Source organism: Zootoca vivipara, chromosome 6 (genome assembly GCF_963506605.1).
Source record: "Zootoca vivipara chromosome 6, rZooViv1.1, whole genome shotgun sequence".
Classification (NCBI taxonomy): Eukaryota; Metazoa; Chordata; class Lepidosauria; order Squamata; family Lacertidae; genus Zootoca; species Zootoca vivipara.
In genome coordinates, this window is record NC_083281.1 from 94,562,953 (window position 1) to 94,584,104 (window position 21,152).

Sequence of the window (21,152 nt, forward strand, 5' to 3'; positions counted from 1 at the left end):
CTTGTTGCCAACCTTCTGTATGGCAGTGGAAAGGTAGCAAGTGGTGCTGTCAACTGGTTAAATAGAATCATAGAATCAGAGTTGGAAGAGACCACAAGGGCCATCCAGTCCAACCCCCTGCCAAGCAGGAAACACCATCAAAGCATTCCTGACAAATGGCTGTCAAGCCTCTGCTTAAAGACCTCCAAAGAAGGAGACTCCACCACACTCCTTGGCAGCAAATTCCACTGTCGAACAGTTCTTACTGTCAGGAAGTTCTTCCTAATGTTTAGGTGGAATCTTCTTTCTTGTAGCTTGAATCCATTGCTCCGTGTCCGCTTCTCTGGAGCAGCAGAAAACAACCTTTCACCCTCCTCTATATGACATCCTTTTATATATTTGAACATTACTATCATAACACCCCTTAACCTTCTCTTCTCCAGACTAAACATACCCAGTTCCCTAAGCCGTTCCTCATAAGGCATTGTTTCCAGATAAATAATGTTTAGGTGATCAGCTGCTTGCTGCTTGCTATTCACTATCTGTGAATTGATTTACATATTTACATATTACTAAAACCTCACAATACGTGCCTTTTTGAGACTGAAGAAAACGTGGTTGTTGTTTGTATGTGCTTCCCAACATGCAAATAATCTCTCTGTACAACAAATCTATGAACTGGCTCAGCTGAAAATTTATTTTGCTTTGGAAGAGATACGAAAGTTCTCTCTGAGTTTATGTCATGGCAAGGAACTGCCCAACCACTAAACCTTTCCTTGCCAGCCACACCTCCTTATCAGCAGCTACAACCATTGTCAACCTGGTGTTTTCCAGATGGGCTATGGTTCCCATCAGCCCCAGCTGCCATGGCTGTTGGAGTTGTAGACCAAAACATATGGAGGGCATCGTGGTGAGAAAAGACTAAGCTCAGCACATATATCTGATTGATCTAGCTGCATTCTTACACGAAAACATAAATTGATCCCCCTTCTTTCTCAAGCAAGCTGGTTCTGCAATTGATTTTAGAAGTTCATCATTGTAAAATCCAGAACATTTTTGGTCTCCCAAGGGGATGCTTTCAACTGTGTTGACTTGCTTGTGTGTGAAAATCAACAAGGGATGAGGTCCTTCTTACAGGATAGCAATGCTCTCTCCTCTGAGGTGCATCTGGTGCCAACACTGTTTACCTTGGCGATGATGCACCTGATTGCCCAGAGCTAGAATGCAGTGGTTCTATGTTGCGATCAGTTGCTGTTTATTCTTGCTTTTATAAATTTTCACCTAACTGGTATTTTGTATGTACTATTTCCTATTTGCATGTAACCAGTCCTGGAGCTGTTTGACAAAGGACAGGGTTATAAACTGACAGATTGACAGAATAAAATGTGCAAGTTACTTACTGCCTACCTTATAGGGCTGTTGTAAGGATGAGCAAGATACTATTTCTGAAGGTGTTCAGAATGCGCTTGCAGTTGCATTTATTATTCTTTTGCCAGTTGTTTCAATGGATTCTAATATTGTATTTTTACATTGCTGTAACCCACCTTGAGAGCATATAGTGAAGGATGGGCAGGGAAACAAATCTGCAATAATAATATTAATAAGAATCTTTATTTGATCGCTGACCACTCATTTGAGGCCACAAGTCTCCCGCCAGTGAAGGCAGCAAGTGCTGATCTGCCATGATCTGAGCCAGCCCTGGACTTCTGGAGGCAAGGATGCTGTGCCAATGTCAGAGGGGCCTGCCTTTAAAACAGGGTGGGTGGGGCAAACCCTGGTGCTCGCCAGAGGTGCTGGACTACCCTCATCCCCAATGACTCTGTGAGGGATTCTTCTGCCATCTCTATTGTGGCTTTTCTCGACCTGGATACTCAGTACCCCTAAGCAGCCATTCCCAGCCAGATGCCCTCCAGATGATTCGGACAACTCCCAGCAGTCCCAAGATGTCAACTGAAGCATCCAGAGCACACCTGGATCCGAGGGAAGGTTGTTACTTTCAACATAGCAAACAAGGATGGCTATCCCACTGGGAATGATTGAAAGACACCACAATAAGCGCCTTTTTTAAATTAATGGTGCATAAGTTTTCTTCTCTCAGAACCACACTTCCCAGAATCCACTAGGACCGAGCAGGCGGGTCTCTTTCTCCTGAGTGACGGCCCTTCTCCCTAATCGCCTGAGGCGGGCGCTCGGCGCCGCCCTATCAGCGCGCAGGATGAGGCGCCCGGCGAGTACCGTATCGCGGAGGGAAAGCGCTGCTGGATCAGTTGTGGTGCGGACTCAGCATCACATGGTAGCTGCGGCGGGTGCGGAGCCGGGGAGGATCTGCGCTCCGGGCGATGGGTGAGCGGGCGAGCGATGCCGGGCGGGATCGAGGTCGGAGCCGGGCGCTGCGTTGGGACGCGGGCGGCTGGGGCGCGCTGAGGACTAGCAACTTGTTCGGAGGCGCTTCCTTTTCGCTGGCGGAGAAGCGATCGCCGGGGAAGTGAGGGATGGGGGGCAATAGGGGAGGGTACGTTTTGACCCCCTGCTCTTATTTAAAGTCTTGTTTGCATTTAAGAACCTACGCTGGAGTGGAGACTTCTGATCAGTGTGGAGGTGGGAAAACTTTGGGTGTTTGTAGTGGGGGGAACACGCATTTTCCCTCCTCGGAGATCAATTATAACAATTAGTTGTTTCCGGATAGTTGTTTCTAGCGAGTATAGGTTGCAATAAAACGAAGCCGCTTCCCGTCAGAGGCTTCCTTTCTTTGACCCGCATGGGAAAATTCTCCTGAATCCCGTTTATCCGCGAAGACCCGACTTTTACCCCTAGGGAAAGTGAGGAAGGGGTAGCGGGCGGAGCTTGCCTTATTCTTAGGGACGGGTTGTTTTCTGTTGTTTCCGCTTTGGGGCGGGGCGGGGGGGTCTAAGCGATGTGCGACTGTTATTTTTCTGCTCAGGAGAACTATCGGACCGGTCTCTATGCAAATCCTCTTCCCCGTTTTGCGCGGCTCAGCATATAATAATTGGCGGCGATTAAGTTGCAAAAGTCACTGAGTTTGCATTTCTGAGCAGGTGGAGGAAAGAACAGAGGGCGCGTTGCGGGAGGCCGGGGGAAGGCGTTCTGCCGAGCCAGCCAGTTTTCTTGTTGGAAATCGTCTTAGTTTGCTGTTAAAACAAAACAAGCTCCCCCCGCTCCGCCACAGCCACACACTTGGTATTCGGAACATGGTGCGTGCCAACGACGTCCACGTGATTGGATCCTTAAAAAAAGAAACCCAGCATAAACTTTGTCTGAAGTTTTCTTGTGTGTTTTCCCAGTACTTATAAGGAGATTTCCACCTACCACCCCCCCTCCGCGGATTTTTTAAAGTCCTTCCTGGACTTTCTGGTAATTTTGATTTCAGTTCTCTTCTCACCCTCCCCCCCCTTCAAATTTAGTCAATTTCAGCACTGCCGTCTCATATTTGGTCATTCCTTTTCCTGTTGTGGTTTTAAATCTCTTGCTGTTCTCAGCTAATTTATTGTGTCAGCTGTGAGCAAAAGCCACCCCCCCTCCCCCGTATTCCCAGAAGAGGCCTCCCTGTCCCGCCACACTCCTGCCCTGCCAATCTCACGGTCCCTAAAGAGTTAAAAGAATATGTGATATATTGAATGAAGTGTGTGCACGCAGTCCTGGGTGTATTGTACTCTGTCATTTCCTGAAAGTGGCTTGATCTACATTCTTTGAAGATGCTAACGGCTTTCGGCTGCTGCTTCCGCATCAGCCCAGAGATGTTTTTCTAGGTTGTTGACCTTTCTCATTTTCCCAAGAACATTTTTTTTTATTGAATGAATAGTGCATCTGCTTGTGGAAGGACTGAGCCTCCTTTCTTTCATTGGCTGCTTGCCATACCCAGGAGTGGAAGAACTCGTTGACCCTGTGAGAAAGAGAGATATAAATCACCGCAAAATAAAACCGCATACTGGCATCATTGGCAAAGCAAGTGCTGACCAGGAGCCAGGGAATTCTGAAATGCCAGCGCCGCCTCAGCTCTTCCAGTTCAGAATGGTGTTGCAGTTGTGTATTCTTTAAGAAATCACCCTTGTTCACATGCGCTCCACTTCCTTTAGGCCAGATGCTGTTGAACTTTTCACTCCCATCAGTCCCAGCCGGCTTGTCCAGTGGTCAGAGGCAATTGGAAGTGTGGGGTCTGGCAAAACATCTGGAAGGCCAGCAGTTTCCCCACCCCCATTTTCAACTGTTACATTCATCCATTCCAAATCCTGCACTGAGAATAACTGAATTCTGCAGCCTGTATAAAATCCCACAAGCGGAGCGCGTTCGCGGATCTTCTCTCTTACTTTTGCATAATTTTATTCTAACTTTTTGTTTCTCATTGGCATAATCTGTTCTTCTTGGGAGGGACAAATGCTCTGAAGTCCCACCTCCAACCACTGAAAATATTCCTCGTGAGAAGTCGGAAGCAGTGGTCCGCATGCTTTCAAGGATATTGCTGCAGCCTTGGGAGCTGGCGTGGGCACATTTATTTATTCTTCTAAAAGGGAGTGTGCTGCTGGTTTCTGGACCCACTACCACTTTCTTTGGTTTTTCTGTGCTCCTGTGGAATCACATCTCTCTCCTGGCGCTGGGCATATTATGGGCCACACAGGTGTGGATGCTTGGGGCCAACCTACATGTTATGCAAGAGATCCACAGCTGGTTATTCCAAAGTTCCCTGATCTTCCACATGCTATATGGAAAATCCCACACATAGAATGAGGTCATTGGTTGGTGATGCTGAGAGATCAATGTGCTTCGCGGGATATTCCCTCTGGAGATGGTGTGGCCTGCTGGTCTTCTGCCTTCTCAGGCTGCGTGTCACAATGCCGTTGAGATGAAATGCAGACTGACGGTCTCGTTGCTTCACTTCCTTACGAGCGAAACAGTGATTAATGCTGCTCTCTTAAAAGCTATACTTTGATTAAATTTTGGTAGGAGGCCAGATAACATTGTGAAAGGGACGTTGTTCAGTGGTGGAGATGCAGAAGCTCCCAGGTTGTCCCCCAAAGCATCTCCAGGTAGGGCTGGGGGGGGGGGAATACCCTTGCTGTGCCTGACGCCCTGGAGAGCAGCTGCTGGTCAGTGTGGACAACACTGAGCTGGATGGACCAGTTGTCCAATTCAGTCCAAGTCCGCTTCATGTGTTTCTAGGGTGGGACAGGGGTCTATATTCTGGAGCAGTGCTGGGGAACCCATGGCCTTCCACACATTTCTGGTCTCATCAGCCCCAGTTAGCCTGGTCAGTGGTGAACTGGAGTTAAACAAAATATCTCAAGGGCTGTCACATGGAAGATGGAGCAAGCTTGTTTTCTCCTGCTCTGGAGATTCCGACGAAACATCAGAAAGAACTTTCTGACAGTGGAACGGTCTCCCTTGGGAGGTCGTGGGCTCTCCATCATTGGAGGTTTCAAGCAGAGTTGGATGCCATCTGTCATGGATTCCTGTGTTGCCGGGGGTTGGACTAGATGATCCTCAGAGTCCCTTCCAGCTCTACAATTCTGTGATTCTGTGGAGGGCTACAGTTTCCCCACCCCTGCTCTACAGAGACCACTCCTCCTTCTTGCTCCTCCAACTCTGAGAACAACAAACATGATGAGCTCACAGCCTTTAAGCTGCGTCTGATTTCTATGATTCACCCTGAAGTTTTGAAACTGATCTGTGGTTCTTCTCTTTAACTGTGTTTTTTTTTAACTTACTGGCACTGACAATCTTATTTCCCCATTCATTCCCTGATGTTTTGTCATTGTGTTTGAGGTTTGTATTGCTGGATTGTTGTTTTTTTAAGTTGCTTTCTCTGGAAAGAGGCTGCAAATAGCAGCTCTGAAATGGCTGTTCTGAGATCTCTCCTTGGGCAACTTCCTTTATAAGATTTGCCATGGCTGGATCAGGCCAAAGGTCCATTCAAGCGTAGGCAACCTTGGCTCTCCAGATGTTTTGGAACTACAACTCCCATGATCCCTGACCACTGGCCCTGTTAGCTAGGGATCATGGGAGGTGTAGTTCCAAAACATCTGGAGAGCCAAGGTTGCCTATGCCTGATTGAACCCATCATTCTGTTTCTTACTCAGCCAACCTGATGCCTCTGGGAGGCCCATCAGCAGGGCCTCAAGAGACTGGCCTCCCCATGTTGTTGGTCTCTGGCATCTGGTAGCCAAAGGTAGAGTGGCCCTGAAGATGGAGGTTCCATTGGTCTTTGTTGTTATGAGCCATTGACGTGGCCCCCATGGATTGTATCCAACTAAGTTCTACTCAAAGTACACCAATTGAAAGGAACAAACCCAAGTTAGACATGTCTTATCAACTTCAGAGGGTCTGCTCTGAGCAGGACTACCATTGGTTACAACCCGAAGTCTATTCCATATTGTGTGTGTGTGTGTGTGTGACCTATGTGAGCAAGTCTTATGACTTGTGGCAGAGAGTTCCATAAATTAACCTGCCATTGTTTGACAAAGTAATTAATTCCCCTTCAGTATTTCTGGAAGGGAGGACACCATCCTGACCCCCCCCCTCCCGCATGACATTATTTTACTTCCTTATTCTGTTTCCTCATCTCTAAAATGGGCTTGATTGCTACTACCCCACTTGGGGCATGCACTGGGATGAAGCACCTCACTTCAAAAGCCTTAAATCTGCCCCAGATGGAAGGACAAATAATTGGGTTGAGGTCAGCGCATTCCTCTCCCTCTCTTTGTCTCTCTCTCTGCTGAGGTTACAGACTGTGGAGCTGGTGTGCACCCCTCTACCATCCATGCGTCAATTCCACAACTGTGGATGGAAAACAATTGTTTTTATTTAAGCCACACAAGCAGCTGTTTTGTATGGTGGGGGCCGGGAGTGAATTGAAGAAACAGGTGTTTTTACGACTGTCAAAGGAAACTGAAATGCAGAGCTGCGGGTTTAGATTTAAAACCATTTTAGGTGGGGGGATTTGGGCAGAAAGATCAGTTCCCTCTCCTTCTCTTCCAATTCACACGAGGTCATAAACCATATGAAGTGGAGGGCTGGCTTTCTGCAGCAAGTGCTTTGCTATTCCCACTTGCATGGACGTTGCTCTCTTGGGTTTGCAAGAGCTTGGGAGTGGGCTGTCTCATGAACAGGAGCCTGGCGTGTTCAGGGACGGCACATGATTTTGCAGCAGAAGCAGCCAATTCACCACTTGCCCCCCCCAAAAAAAACCCTTAAATGGTGGCAAGGGGGTTCAGGTGACTTTTCTAGATAAATCATATTGGAGGTAGCAGGTGGAAGAAAATCAGCTGGTTTTGGCTTTCGTTCCCAATACCAACCAAACATTATTAGATAGCACCCCCCCCCAAAAAGCCCCACTCCAAACCAGACTATGTTTTCTGAAGTGAATGATGGGCATTTGTGGGGGGGGGTGCAGAGGAGAGAAATGGGACCATCCTGTGTTGTTTCCTTCCTCCTGTCTAAGCCTTCAACTCTGCTTCCAATTTAACTTGTTTGGGTTTCATGGGTATTTTACTCCCCCTGCCCTGCCCCCGTCCACATTTTTCATAAAAGATGTTCACCTTGGCACTGAGCATAGCTGCCAAGTTTTCCCTTTTCTCGCGAGGAAGCCTATTCAGCATAAGGGAAAATCCCTTAAAATAAGGGATAACTTGGCAGCTATGGCACTGAGTTAGGGGGTGTGTGTGTTACCAGTCCCACCTCCCCATGCCTCCTTTAATTCCTCATGAAAGCTTAAAGGGGGCTAAGCTGGTTTCTCTCTCCCCACCCTTTCCTTTTTTCCTTTTTCTTTTTTTGTTTCCCAAAGTTGTCATCATGTCCAGTAATCCTCTCAGAAGCTGGACTTGTTTTGGCTGCCATGGGCTATGATCTCATTTCCAGAGAACATTAAACTGGAAAGCTTCCCCCCTCCTTTTTATAATTTTCTTCTTCTTTCTCGCTCCCCCCCCCAATTGTACAGTATGTGAGTGTTTGGGGTGAGCTCACTGACTCCTGCAGGGGGTATGAGAGGGAGGGTAACATACAAACTGTGTTAGCAAACATGAGCTGGAAATGGATGAGGGGGCAGAGGACTGGAAAGGGCTCAAAACTCTTAGCCTTCTGTTTTCCTCCAGAGAGAGAGAGGGAGAGAGAGAGAGAGAGAGAGAGAGAGAGGGAGAGGGCGAGAGAGAGAGAGAGAGAGAGAGAGAGAGAGAGAGAGCAGCCTGCCTCTTCCTCTTGCTCCTGGGTTTGGAGTTTTGTGTGTCCAAAGTACTTTTTGTTGATTTCTTAAACAGCTATTGCAGTGTCATGTGCTAGGAGCCCAGTCACTGATGCGGATTAAAGTTTTCCAAAACTGAGAAGGTTTTTACATAGATGACCACAGGTAGGTCAACAGAGGCAAAGGAGAAATGGCTTCCCAGGTGTGGAGACAACATACATAAAAATAAAACATGAAATAGGAATGAATAAAAAAGAGGTTACATTTTCCAAATAGATAGCAAAGAATGTAGAAAAATAAAACAGCAAAACTCGTCACAAAAGCCAAATCTCAATTTGGTGTGGGGAGAGAGCTTTGTGTATCTGAATTTGGCACATTTGGAGTGATTAAAGCCTTCTGCACCCCATTGTAGTCTCCCCCTTGCCCCCCCCCATTGACATGTGGTGAATAGTGTGCAGTTGGCTTGCATAGAAAGGTGAAATGTTTGTCAAAGGGACAAAAGTGGCCAGAAATATGGGTGGTGGAGTGAGGTGGATAAAACATTTGTCACCCCCAGCCTCTTTCCACCCCCGCCCCTGTCTGCTTTGCCTCTTTTTAGAAATGGGCCTTTTCTCCACCTGGGAAGATTGTAAATATGTGGGTGCAGGGCCTTGCTTATGTGCCCACTGTGTGCAACGCCCTCCCATCAGATGTCAAGCCGATAAAGAGCTGTAGGACTTTTAGAAGAGATGTGAAGGCAGCCCTGGACAGGGAAGTTTCTAATTGTTATCTTACTGTGTTTTTATTCTTTTGTTGGGAGCCACCTGGAGTGGCTGGGACAACTCAGATGGGTGGCATATAAGTATCATCATCATCATCTCTGTGAGTTACCATTCCTGATGACTGTATGCAAGTAGTATATATGTAGTATATGTTTCTACGTCAAAACCTTCCACAAAAAGCCCTGATGCAGCTCTACCAAATGATGACGTTTGCCATCATCAGCTGGAAGTTGCTTGTTCCTGGGAAGCCACCATAACCTCCATTCTCCCTGGGATGCTCTCTGAAAGAAACACCAGTTTGGTTTTCTTGGACAGGATTCAAGTAAAGTTAAGGCTGGCCAAGGATGCAGAAGACTTCCCAAAATATTGCCAAGTGCTGCTTTGTTTTGGCTAGTGAGAGAGAATGATGGACAAGCTTTGAGTGTCCAGAGTCCCTCAGAAATATTACCGCAGGAAATCTTACAATAAGTCTGTCAGAATTGCCACTGTATTGCAGATGGAAAGCTCAGGATCACGGAGTGTGGGTCACCTCAGGCCACAGAGAGAGAGAGTGGTTCTGATGAGATCTGAACCAGATTCTGTCCTCTGTGATTTTTAGGTACCGAATGTTCTCCAGATACTCCCTGGATGTTTAATATTCACTGAGTATTCAATAGTTGTTTTGACATGTGGCAATATTTTGATTTCACTGTTTCTTGCTTGGCATTTGGCAGTAATGAAACGGTGGTTTTGAGTGTTGGCAGGCGGTAATATTTGACTGATAACGTTCAGTGTGATTTAGCAGTTGACAGTTGGCACTTGCCAGAAACCAGACAAGATACCAAAAAGTCTGAAAACCCTTGAATTTTGAGGTAAAAATTCTCTCTGTTTCTGAACTTCATGTTGAATGGTGAAAGTGAAGACAGGTGAATTTTTGAGAGCATTCTGTTGACTTTGTGGTAATAAGGCTTTGGTAAATGGATAAGGGAAGGATTGTAACTCAGTGCTTAGAGCATCATCTGCTTTGCATGCAGAAGGTTCAATCTTTGGCATCTCCACTGTCCACTGTCTGAAACCTGGAGAGCCACTGCCAGTCATTGTAGACAATGTGGAGCTGGAGGGGTTGCTGGTCTTACTCTGTATAAGGTGCCTTCCTAAAAATGCTTTCTTAACTAGTATTTCTGAATCGTCACTTTTAATTACGGTATGTAGTTTTTGATAGTTCTTTAATTATGTAAATTTTTGCAAATCTTTTATCCTGTAAATCGCTTTGGTGTAAAGTGAGTCATAAAAGGTTCAAATATTTGTGGACACTCATTTTACTCTTGCTCCATTTTAATCATTTTGGCAGGAGAGGCACAGATTAACATAAAATGGTTAGAGCATGCGGCCAAAAAGGTGACACAGTATTCCCTGACTTGGATGAAAGCTTCAAGAGTGAGGCTTTTTCACTTTCCCAAGTATCAGGTGAGTTGTTTTGCTGCCAGCAGCCCATCTTGGCTTCACCCTCCCTCAGCTGCACTGTCAGTTGGAAATGATGGGCATATTCAGTAAACCCCTGACTGCGCGAGAGGCTCCCTGCATCTCCACATGCAAAAAGGAGGCGGTTTTTGCATTGAGAGTGGACTTTGGAGGGCTTGCTTGTGGCAGTTGGTTGACTAGCGTCTAGGAGGGAAGGATGTGGCTGGTGGGGGCAAGGCTCACAACCATTCAGGAAACCACCTTGAAAGCGAAAGTGGAAACTCTGTAGTCTTGCCTGTCTGCCGTATTCACACTTGCTCTCCTGTGCAGTTGCACCTCCAAGCAGGAAACCATTGAGTTGCATGCGTCAAAGAAGACATCTCTTCTAAGAAAACCACTCCCGTTGCCAGGGCAGCGGAGTCTCAGCTGGGGCCCCTCCTTAGAGCCAAGCATCGCTGTCTCCTGCCCAGAATTTCTTGTCAGAAGGCAGGCCATGGAGGAGTCATAAATTCTGGGTGCTGTTGAGGCAGAGCTGGAGCTGGAGAGAGCTAATCCATGGGCCACATAGGTTGAGATTTAGACCACATTTGTACCATACGTTTTAAGCAGTACAATTCCACTTTAAATAGCCATGGTTTCCCCAAGGGGTTATGGGAGCTGCAGTTTGTTAAGGGTGATGAGGGTTTCCCCTCACAGAGCAATAGTTCTCAAAGTGGCTTCATCCCTCTTTCTTGGAGACTCTGGGAATTGTACCTCTGTGAGGAAAATAGGGGCCTCCTAGCAACTCTCAGCGCCCTGAGCAGATGGCACTTTCCAGGATGCTTCTGAGGAGGCCATGGCGGTGTAAATTGGTAGCATAGCACTTAAATGTATGGAGTGAATGTGGCCTTATGGTGACTGGCTAAGTTGGTGGCGGAGGAGAAAAGGCAGCAGGTGGCCAAATGCTGACTGGAGGTTGCTCCTCTACATTTTGGGCAGTGCTGTTTCACGTCTGCTGACTGATCCGAGATTCACGTCTGCTGACTGATCCGAGATTCCAGTATCAAATCTGATTTTGCCTTCATATGAAGCGCCTCTGAACTTTGCCCCTACTCCATAGGAGCAGGTGGCTGTAGGCAGTAGGCCTGTGGCTAAAAGATCCCAGCCCCGTCTCCTCTGCCTCAAATGTCTCCAGGGAGTGTTTCCTCCTTGGTCTTCCTGAGGTGGGTTTGGATATTGCTGGGATTTAGGGCAGGGGTCCCTGTCACTCAAGCTCTCTTGATTTGAGGGGAATGGGACTTGGGTCTTGGGTTCTGAATGGCTTCTCAACTCTTCTCCCTTGTTGCAGCACCCAGCCTTAAAGGCAAGCGGAAAAAGAAGACCAGTCCCATGGCTGAGGGTGAATCCCAGAATGCTCTGGTGCTGTGCCTGGCAGAAGAGACCGCAGTGGGCAGTCCTGGTGCTGAAGAGCAGCATCAAAACTCTCCAGAGAAGCTGGAAGAAGTGGTGAGTGAAAATTGTAATAATAATCGCATCACAAAAGCCAAGAATTGAATCCTAACACATCTGTGGTGATATTCTTTCAAAACCTTTAGATCTTGGCCTTTGCAAATCACAGCTAGACCAACCTTTTGCCAACCTGTAGCCCTCCAGAGCTGGGGCTGATGGGAGTGGTAGTCCAAAACACCTGGAAGACAACTTGCTGGCATGGGCATAACTCTAGATTTGGATGTGTTTAATTATTTAACGGGTGCCATGAATGGCCATGATATACTAAACATACAACCTAAATTTAGCCTGCAACCTAAATTTTCAACAGCAGACATGACAGAGACATGACAAGTTCTGGGAGAAAGATTAGTGATTGGTCCAGCATCACCCAATGAGCTTAGTGGTTGGTTGGGGCTTTGAATCTGCCTTTTCCTGGTCTAGATCGAACACTCTTAGGCAGCACTCACACAAGGAAAAGCCTCAGCAAGCCTTACGCTTACACACCTCCGGCTTGGCTGTAAATGGGAGGTAGAAAGCCTCTGCTTCCATTCTAGATTAACCATTGTTTAGTGTTCCAGCCAAAACATAAACTCTTACCTATGGTTTGTTGAAACAAGCTAGTTTCATAACCTACCATTTGAAGTTGGCTTGTTTCAACAAATCATAGGTTGGATTAACCACAGTTTGTCCAGTGTTGGATATTATAACAAACTGCAGGAAGGCATAGAAGACTTGTTTAGGCTTATCTTCATAATACCGGTACTAGATGCAGCTTAACTCTGTCACACTTGCTCTAAATTTCAGGTGTTTGTTTGTTGTTGTTGTTTAGTCGTTTAGTCGTGTCCGACTCTTCGTGACCCCATGGACCATAGCACGCCAGGCACTCCTGTCTTGCACTGCCTCCCACAGTTTGGCCAGACTCATGTTCGTAGCTTCGAGAACACTGTCCAACCATCTCGTCCTCTGTCGTCCCCTTCTCCTAGTGCCCTCCATCTTTCCCAACATCAGGGTCTTTTCCAGGGAGTCTTCTCTTCTCATGAGGTGGCCAAAGTATTGGAGCCGCAGCTTCTGGATCTGTCCTTCCAGTGAGCACTCAGGGCTGATTTCCTTAAGAATGGATAGGTTTGATCTTCTTGCAGTCCATGGGACTCTCAAGAGTCTCCTCCAGCACCATAATTCAAAAGCATCAATTCCTTGGCTATCAGCCTTCTTTATGGTCCAGCTCTCACTTCCATACATCACTACTGGGAAAACCATAGCTTTAACTATACGGACCTTTGTCGGCAAGGTGGTGTCTCTGCTTTTTAAGATGCTGTCTAGGTTTGTCATTGCTTTTCTCCCAAGAAGCAGGCGTCTTTTAATTTCGTGACTGCTGTCACCATCTGCAGTGATCAAGGAGCCCAAGAAAGTAAAATCTCTCACTGCCTCCATTTCTTCCCCTTCTATTTGCCAGGAGGTGATGGGACCAGTGGCCATGATTCAGGTGTTTAGGCTTCATTTTGTTTTGGGACAAGGACTAAAATAGTAAGCAAAGACTCTGTGGGCTTTGAAAGAATTGAGTGAGGAGACACAATATAGAGGCTGGATTTTGTGAAACCATGGTTTGGGTTAACCATACTTTGATCTCCCAGATGTACAAGCATACAGCGGATTAGACCTGCTTGTCTGTTTCGTTTTTTCCATGTGTTCTGCACTCACATCTTGAACTGGAGCAGTGGCCCAGAATGTGGTTTGTCAGTGGTCTGTAAATTCAGACATAGCTGCGAACCCCAGTTAGCTGAATTTGGTTTGAAAATCAAGTTCAAACTCTGGTTTCAAGTGCTAGTTTGTCAGTCCTAAACAAACAGGCTCAGGTTCCAACATCAAAGCAATCCATGGTTTTATGTAATATCACCCAGAGGCTTTCTTCTTTAAATGGAATAAAAGGTAAAGGTAAAGGACCCCTGGATGGTTAAGTCCAGTCAAGGGCGACTATGGGGTTGCAGCGCTCATCTCGCTTTCAGGCCGAGGGAGCCAGTGTTTGTCCACAGACAGCTTTCCGGGTCATGTGGGCAGCATGACTAAACTGCTTCTGGCACAATAGAACACCGTGACAGAAACCAGAGTGCATGGAAACACTGTTTACCTTCCTGCCACAGCAGTACCTATTTATCTACAGTGGTACCTCGGGTTACAGACGCTCCAGGTTACAGACTCCGCAGGTTACAGACTCCGCTAACCCAGAAGTAGTACCTCGGGTTAAGAACTTTATTTCAGGATGAGAACAGAAATCGCATGGCAGTGGTGCGGCAGCAACAGAAGGCCCCATTAGCTAAAGTGGTACCTTGGGTTAAGAACAGTTTCAGGTTAAGAACGGACCTCCAGAATGAATTAAGTTCTTAACCCAAGGTACCACTGTACTTGCACTGGCGTGCTTTCGAACTGCTAGGTTGGCAGGAGCTGGGACAGAGCAACAGGAGCTCACTCCATTGTGGGGAGTCGAACTGCCGACCTTCTGATTGGCAAGCCCAAGAGTCTCAGTGGTTTAGACCACAGCGCCACCCGCTTCCCTGGGCTTTAAATGGAATGGTGTGTAACTGTAGTACTTGTAATTTAAGCAATAAAAGTGGAATTGGAGCAAAGAAAAAAAGAAAGGGACTTTCCAAAATTCCCAACTTGCACATGCCAGCTTAAATCTGAGATATTCCTTAGAATCTTGTCTATATTTTGTTTCAGCTTTGAATAAGATAGAGAACAAAATCTTTCCTTCTTGGGGTGCTTCAGGTTGACCCCTCCTCTTATAGGCTCAGTGAAACAGGTAGATTGCTTATCACTTAAAAATGGAAAAGTTTTGTTACAAGGGGTGCAAAATGAAAGGTTCTGTAGAATCATATAAAAATGATGGGTGTTAGGACCCAGGAGCTCTGATTAAAAATCTGCACCTCAAGACAATCCTTCCAAGCATGATTGGAATTTGGATTCTTGGAGTGCCTGGTGCTGACTTGCCAATGATGCCTTTTCTATTTCTGCCCCTACAATTCTTATGTCGTGTCTTTGACAGAAGCTCAGAAAGGCTGCTGGGGTGTTTGTGTGAAGATATAAAAATGATGGCAGCACCACTAGTGCCATCTACCTGAAGTCAGGATGTGACCCATTCAGAACACTGACCTCCTGAATTGGCAAAAAGTTACGATTGGCCCAGAAATGCTGGCTTCCTTCAAATCAATATGCAAAAATGGGGAGCCACCCCCCCCCAATTTCTTCCCATGTTTGCATGGACCAGTTTTGCAATACAGTGGAACCTCTGTTTATGAACACCTCGGTTTATGAATTTTCGGTTTACGAACGCTGCGGACCCATATGGAACAGATTAATTCACTTTCCATTACTTTCAATGGGAAAGTTCGCTTCAGTTTATGAACGCTTCAGTTTATGAACAGACTTCCGGAACCAATTACACCCATGCTTCGGGTTAAGTACGCTTCAGGTTGAGTACTCCGAGGACCCGTCTGGAACGGATTAATCCACTTTCCATTACTTTCAATGGGAAAGTTCGCTTCAGTTTATGAACGCTTCAGTTTAAGTACTCTGCGGACCGTCTGGAACAGATTAATCCACTTTCCATTACTTTCAATGGGAAAGTTCGCTTCAGTTTATGAATGCTTCAGTTTATGAACAGACTTCCGGAACCAATTGTGTTCATAAACCGAGGTACCACTGTAGATCTGCAAACTGTTGTTGATTCCCACCAAAGCTGCTATCTTGACCAGGGTTTGTAAACCTCAGGTAAGATAGGAATCCTGATTAGCATCACCCACAGTTAGCATTGGTGCAGATGTATCAGTGAACTATAGTTTAGGCTTGAAAGGGAAGGGAGAGCAATGCATATGTTGAAGCCAACTCCCAGTTAGCAGATCATGGTTGTCAATGTCTCCACAGAGGTGTTACATGTATTTTGGGGTTTATTCCACACACACACACACACCCCAACTAGCAAACTGGCAGCTTCATTTTGGAAGTGTGTCTCTGATCGCTTGTCTTGGGTCTTCTACTGAACTCCCTTTTGATTTTTTTGACCTCTTTATGGAGTGACTTGGAAGTTGAATTGAGTTGATGGAGAGCTGGTTTAGAGGATCATATCTTGGCTTAATACGCCCCCAGTCGTACTATAGGTTGCTGACTCACTGAGTTGGTTTGGGTTACCATTATTTTGGTTTCACAAGCCAAGAAATGAACACACACTTTGCCCTTCATGCAAGTTGTATTTAAAGCAGGAAATATTTTATTGACCATAGTTTACTGTTTCATAGAAACAAGCAAATGATGGGTTGCTAGCTTTGGAACAAGGCAGGATCTTAAACCAAGGACGGGTAGCCCTTTGTTTCCTAGTTTGGATGAAATAGGAAACTATAGTTCATTAGCAACTTCCTGGTTAAAATTATGGCTCATGCAAAGGGTGGAAGGCAGCAAATGCATGCTAATATCTTGGCCTGTCAACCCAAAACATAATAGTTCAAAGCAACTTGGAGTCTGCAACCCCTAGTAAGTTTGGGGGTTCATCTACCTCTTTCTCTCCACCCCCCCCCACTCTTCAGTGTTGGCAGTTGAGTAGCTCACTTTTGCCTAGTGTTGTGGGCGGGGTTTAAACAAGAAATGGAGGAGAACGTCAGAATTTCGAAACCAGAAGGTTTAGCGTCAAAAGAGAGAAACTGAAAATGCAAGTGTCGTAAATGTTGGGGAGAAGAAACCTGTGTGAACTTCTGAAATGAGCTCTCTGTTGCTAAGAAGTAGTTGAGTGGTGGTGGGGTAGCCTTTTCTTCCCCTTCAATCTCTGAAAATAATTTTTGCACGAAATACATTGTGCAGAATTTGGACCACTTTGGAATGGGGCAGATGAGGGCTGACCTTTTTTATAGCTCAGAATATAGGTCCATCTGTCTCATCACACTTGCATACAGTGGAACCTCGGTTTATGAACACCTCGGTTTATGAATTTTCGGTTTACGAACGCCGCGGACCTATCTGGAACAGATTAATTCACTTTCCATTACTTTCAATGGGAAAGTTCGCTTCAGTTTATGAACGCTTCAGTTTATGAACAGACTTCTGGAACCAATTACACCCATGCTTCGGGTTAAGTACGCTTCAGGTTGAGTACTCTGCGGACCCGTCTGGAACGGATTAATCCACTTTCCATTACTTTCAATGGGAAAGTTCGCTTCAGTTTATGAACGCTTCAGTTCAAGTACTCCACGGACTGTCTGGAACAGATTAATCCACTTTCCATTACTTTCAATGGGAAAGTTCGCTTCAGTTTATGAACGCTTCAGTTTATGAACAGACTTCCGGAATCAATTGTGTTCATAAACCGAGGTACCACTGTATTGCCTTCCATACATGTGTGTGTGTGTGAGAGAGAGAGAGAGAGAGAGAGACAGACAGACAGACAGACAGACAGACAGACTGACTGACTTAGGGCTACCCAGTGAATTTCATCCATGAGCAGCAGTTGGGTCCAGTTCAACACTTTTGTCCTCTGTGTGACTGACCTGGAGTGCAATTGATTAGCATGGTGCATAATGCCAGGTAAAGTAAGGCTAGAGACGGACAATAATTTTACAAGAGTGTAAAGTAAGCATGGTGCAGGGATATTTGCCGCACACAAACACGAACACGTTTCTTTTGTCCTGCATAATCGCCAATCCAACAGGTTTTGGAAACTATATGAATGCCCGGAACACCTGTTTGACTGGATATGATGGTGGAATGAATGTGCACACTGTAGGGAAAAGCATGCTTGTATCATGTTACCTGCAATATTGAGGGTGGGGGTGGGGAGTGGCCCATGCAAAGATACAGTGCTCTATCTTCAGCTTGAATGCAGGCAACCCTTCCTAAATGTCACAATCTCTGCCGACTTGTAGACTCTAAATTTCCTTTAGACAGGATCTAGGTAGCCCTGCACCCACCACTTTGTGTGTGTATGGGGGGGAGAACATTTTGCAAACACCGTCAGCTTGGCTCTCTGTCCAGTTCAAAATTAGATTCATTTGAAAAAAGAAGCAGCCCCATAAATAGCCCCACAGCTAAAATAACATGTCTATCGTGAGCGGGGAAAAGAATAGAAAGGAGCAGAAGTGTTGAGTGCCGAGCAGCTGCCTTGACCAAAAATAGCAACAAGTTTTATAACTCCGGAAAATTTAGAACAAAAAAACCAAGAAAACAAAATGCAAGAAATGCTTTTTGAGCCGAGGGCGGGAGGGTGTGTGGGAGTGAGAATTTGTGCCGTTCTGTTTTCCTGGAAACAGTCCCTTGTGTTCTCACACATCCCAGCACTCTGACCAAGTTGGCAGCCTGCCCAATCCCAGGCATATAATACACTCGGCATCTCTCTCTCTCTCTCTCTCTCTCTCTCTCTCTCTCTCTCTCTCTCTCTCTCAGCTGAACAAGCTGGTGACTCTTCGGAGCTAATAAATTGCCTCCGACCACAAAAACAGCTCTTGATGGGATTGAACAGCCGCGCTTTGTGTGCGGAAAGTGGGGCGGGGGGAATGAGCCCGCTCCAATCTGTGTAAGCATTCTGGCATTTCCATGGCACACGCCGTAGCTCTGCCTTGCAAGCAGAAGGTTTGTTTGAAGAAAGATTATGTGGCTATTTCTCACCCACCCCCTTTGTTTTAAAACCCTGGAGGTGTCCCAGAAACCCAACAATGAAAACAATATCGAAATAACATCAGCGCTAAGGCTGAGCTTGACAGTACACCTGACCTCTTTAGTAAGCTGCCCTCAAGCAGACCTGGAAAGCTGTTTTCATTTCACTCTGCATTTAATTGGCTTTTTATGCAAGCTAGTAAGGGAGCACAGCTGGGTCCTTTTTATATACAGGTGTTTATTTAGTCGGGGTGGTTTTAAGTGCATTCTAAATCTTCCTATGTTTTATTGTTTCCCCTCTCTTTGTAAGCTACCTTGAGAGGGTTTATGCCCCGAAAGATAGGGTTAGGTGTCAAGTAAAGACGTTGTTTCAGCGGAGAATTGGGATTTAGCAGGCTTCCTCTTTCTCTCTCCCCCAAGCCACCTTGCAGCTTTACTTATTTGTGGCACCATGTTTTGGGCCACGGAGGTGCTTCCTGCAATTTGCGCAGCCACTAACTCTTATTTTTCCCCAGCTCTGAAGTCTGTGATCGTGGAACATAGGATGCTGCCTTCTACTGTTCCATTTAGCTCAGTATTGACCTGACTGGCAGCAGCTCTCTGGGGTTTCATGCAAGGCAAGGGTCTTTCCCCAGCAGCCCTACCTGGAGAGGCTGGGGGCCTTCTGCGTGCAAAGCAAGTTGCCCCTGGCCCTTCACCAGGAGGCAAGATAGTCTGCATGCCCTGGAGGTGGAGCGAGAAGGGAGCGCTGCTTGTGGACTTGGTTCAGCTTCTGCTGCAGCCCTTTCTGCTGTCTCTCGGGAAAACAGGCTCCTTGTTATTCCCTTCCCCTGCTAAGTGAGTCCGGGGTTGCAGGTCACGAGTTCCAGAGCTCTGGCTTATGCAGCTGTTCAAAACCAAAACAGAGTCCCATCTGTTTTCTGTTTCTTCAAGAACTAATGATTTTGGCCCCATAAGAAGACACCCCCCCCGCCTGCTTTTTTAAATTAGAAGCTGGTTTAAAGTATAGACAGCAAAATCACAATAGGCTGGGAATGGAAATCCAGGCAACCTTGTGGCTGCATTTTGAGTTCTCATCTGGGAGCCAAGGGTCGTGCTGCCCAACAGTTAAAGCAGTTTTTTCCCCAATCTGGGGCCTTCCAGATGTTTTAGACTACAGCTCCCATCTGCCTGTGCCGGCTGGGGCTGATGGGAGTTGTACTCCAATATGCTTAGAGGGCATCAGGTTGGCAAAGGCTGACTTAGAGGCAGGCCGGGCCAAGACAGAGTCACTCAGCAGATGAAATTCCGCACAACTAAAGGGCAGCATATAGTATTATTTTTGCATGATGATCTTTGAGGATTTCTAAGAGCTTCTGTCTCCAGGTAGGCCCCTGAAACCCTGCAGAGGTGCTGCCAGTCAGTGCTGTGCAGAAGTTTATTTCCCCTGTGAAAATAAACTTCCATTTTCCTATTTCGTTCTCAGGGCTCGGTAGAATTCTGTTGGGCACGGGGTTTTGCTCTTACTCTGTCATAGACCAGATTCACACCATGCAGCTATAGCACTGCGATGCCACTCTGAACGAGATACCATTCCCAGACTGGCTTAACAATCTGTCGCTCTTCCCAGGGAACTCTGGGAATTGTCACTCTGTGTGGGGAATCATGCTCTCCTAACAACTCTCAGCACCCTTAACAAACTTCAGCTCCCAGAATTCTGTGGGTTATAACTGTTTACAGTGGTGTCATAGTCAGGGGTGGCCCATCCTGTTTTTCTGCCTGAGGCGAAATTGGGAGGGTGCTGACCCCCCCTGCCCCACAGCCTTACTTTCTGGGCTGACATGGTGGTGGTGGGTGGAGTGCCTGTGGGGACACTTCCCCGAAGGATTCTGCCACCTGCTTCCCTCTGCCTCAATGGGCAGGCCAGTCCATAGTGCTTTCAATGTATGGAAAAGGGTTGGCGTGTTATCTTTCCAGTGAACAATTCTCTAGATACCTGCGGCCTCCCCAGCTGCTCATACTTCCTGATCTGAACAAGCCACGTGAGAGGGGTTCCGTCATGATGCTTCCCCACATGGGCACCTGGGAAGGCTTCAGAGTACAGTGGAACCTCGCAAAACAAATGCCCTGCAAGACAAATTTTTCGCAAGACGAATGCGTTTTGCGATTTCAATGGAGACTTGCAAGACGAAGTTTCCTATGGCACGCTTCGCAAGACGGATTTTTTTTCATCCCATAGGGTGCCTCGCAAGACGAATTTTTTCCTTGTCTTGCGAGGCACCCTATGGGAAACCGCACTTCAATGCATTCCTATGGGAGCCGCTTCACAAAATGAATTTTTCGCTATACGAAGCGACTCGGGGAATGAATTAAATTCGTCTAGCGAGGCACCACTGTATAGACCACTTATGAGGTGATTTGTGGAATGAAGAAAGGACCCTCATGCCGCCTCAGAAGTAAACTAAACATGGTGAAAGCCTTGCACCCAAGTCATAAAAAGGTCATCAATATTCTTCCCCCATTGGTAATTTCCAAGATCAATTCCTTTTCTCATGAATGGATGGCAAATTGTTTTTTGGAGGGGGAGCGGAACATGAAATATTTCTTCTGCACAGCATGTACACCACCTTGAGGTCCTTGGAGAAACGGTGGAGCATAAATGTAATAAAGGATAAAAATACAACAAAAAGAATCACAATCAGCTC

At 46.4% G+C, this 21,152-nt stretch overlaps 1 protein-coding gene across 1 annotated transcript in view; it reads left to right on the forward strand.

The window, feature by feature from the left end:
• Positions 1 to 1,658: 1,658 nt before the first annotated feature.
• Positions 1,659 to 21,152, forward strand: part of ARID5A (AT-rich interaction domain 5A) — a 33,097-nt gene continuing 13,603 nt past the window's right edge. The window contains exons 1-2 of the mRNA XM_035117546.2: positions 1,659 to 2,322; positions 11,696 to 11,853. Coding sequence (XP_034973437.1) covers positions 2,319 to 2,322; positions 11,696 to 11,853 — 162 coding nt within the window. The 5' untranslated portion in view covers positions 1,659 to 2,318. The remainder of the gene's footprint in view (positions 2,323 to 11,695; positions 11,854 to 21,152) is intronic.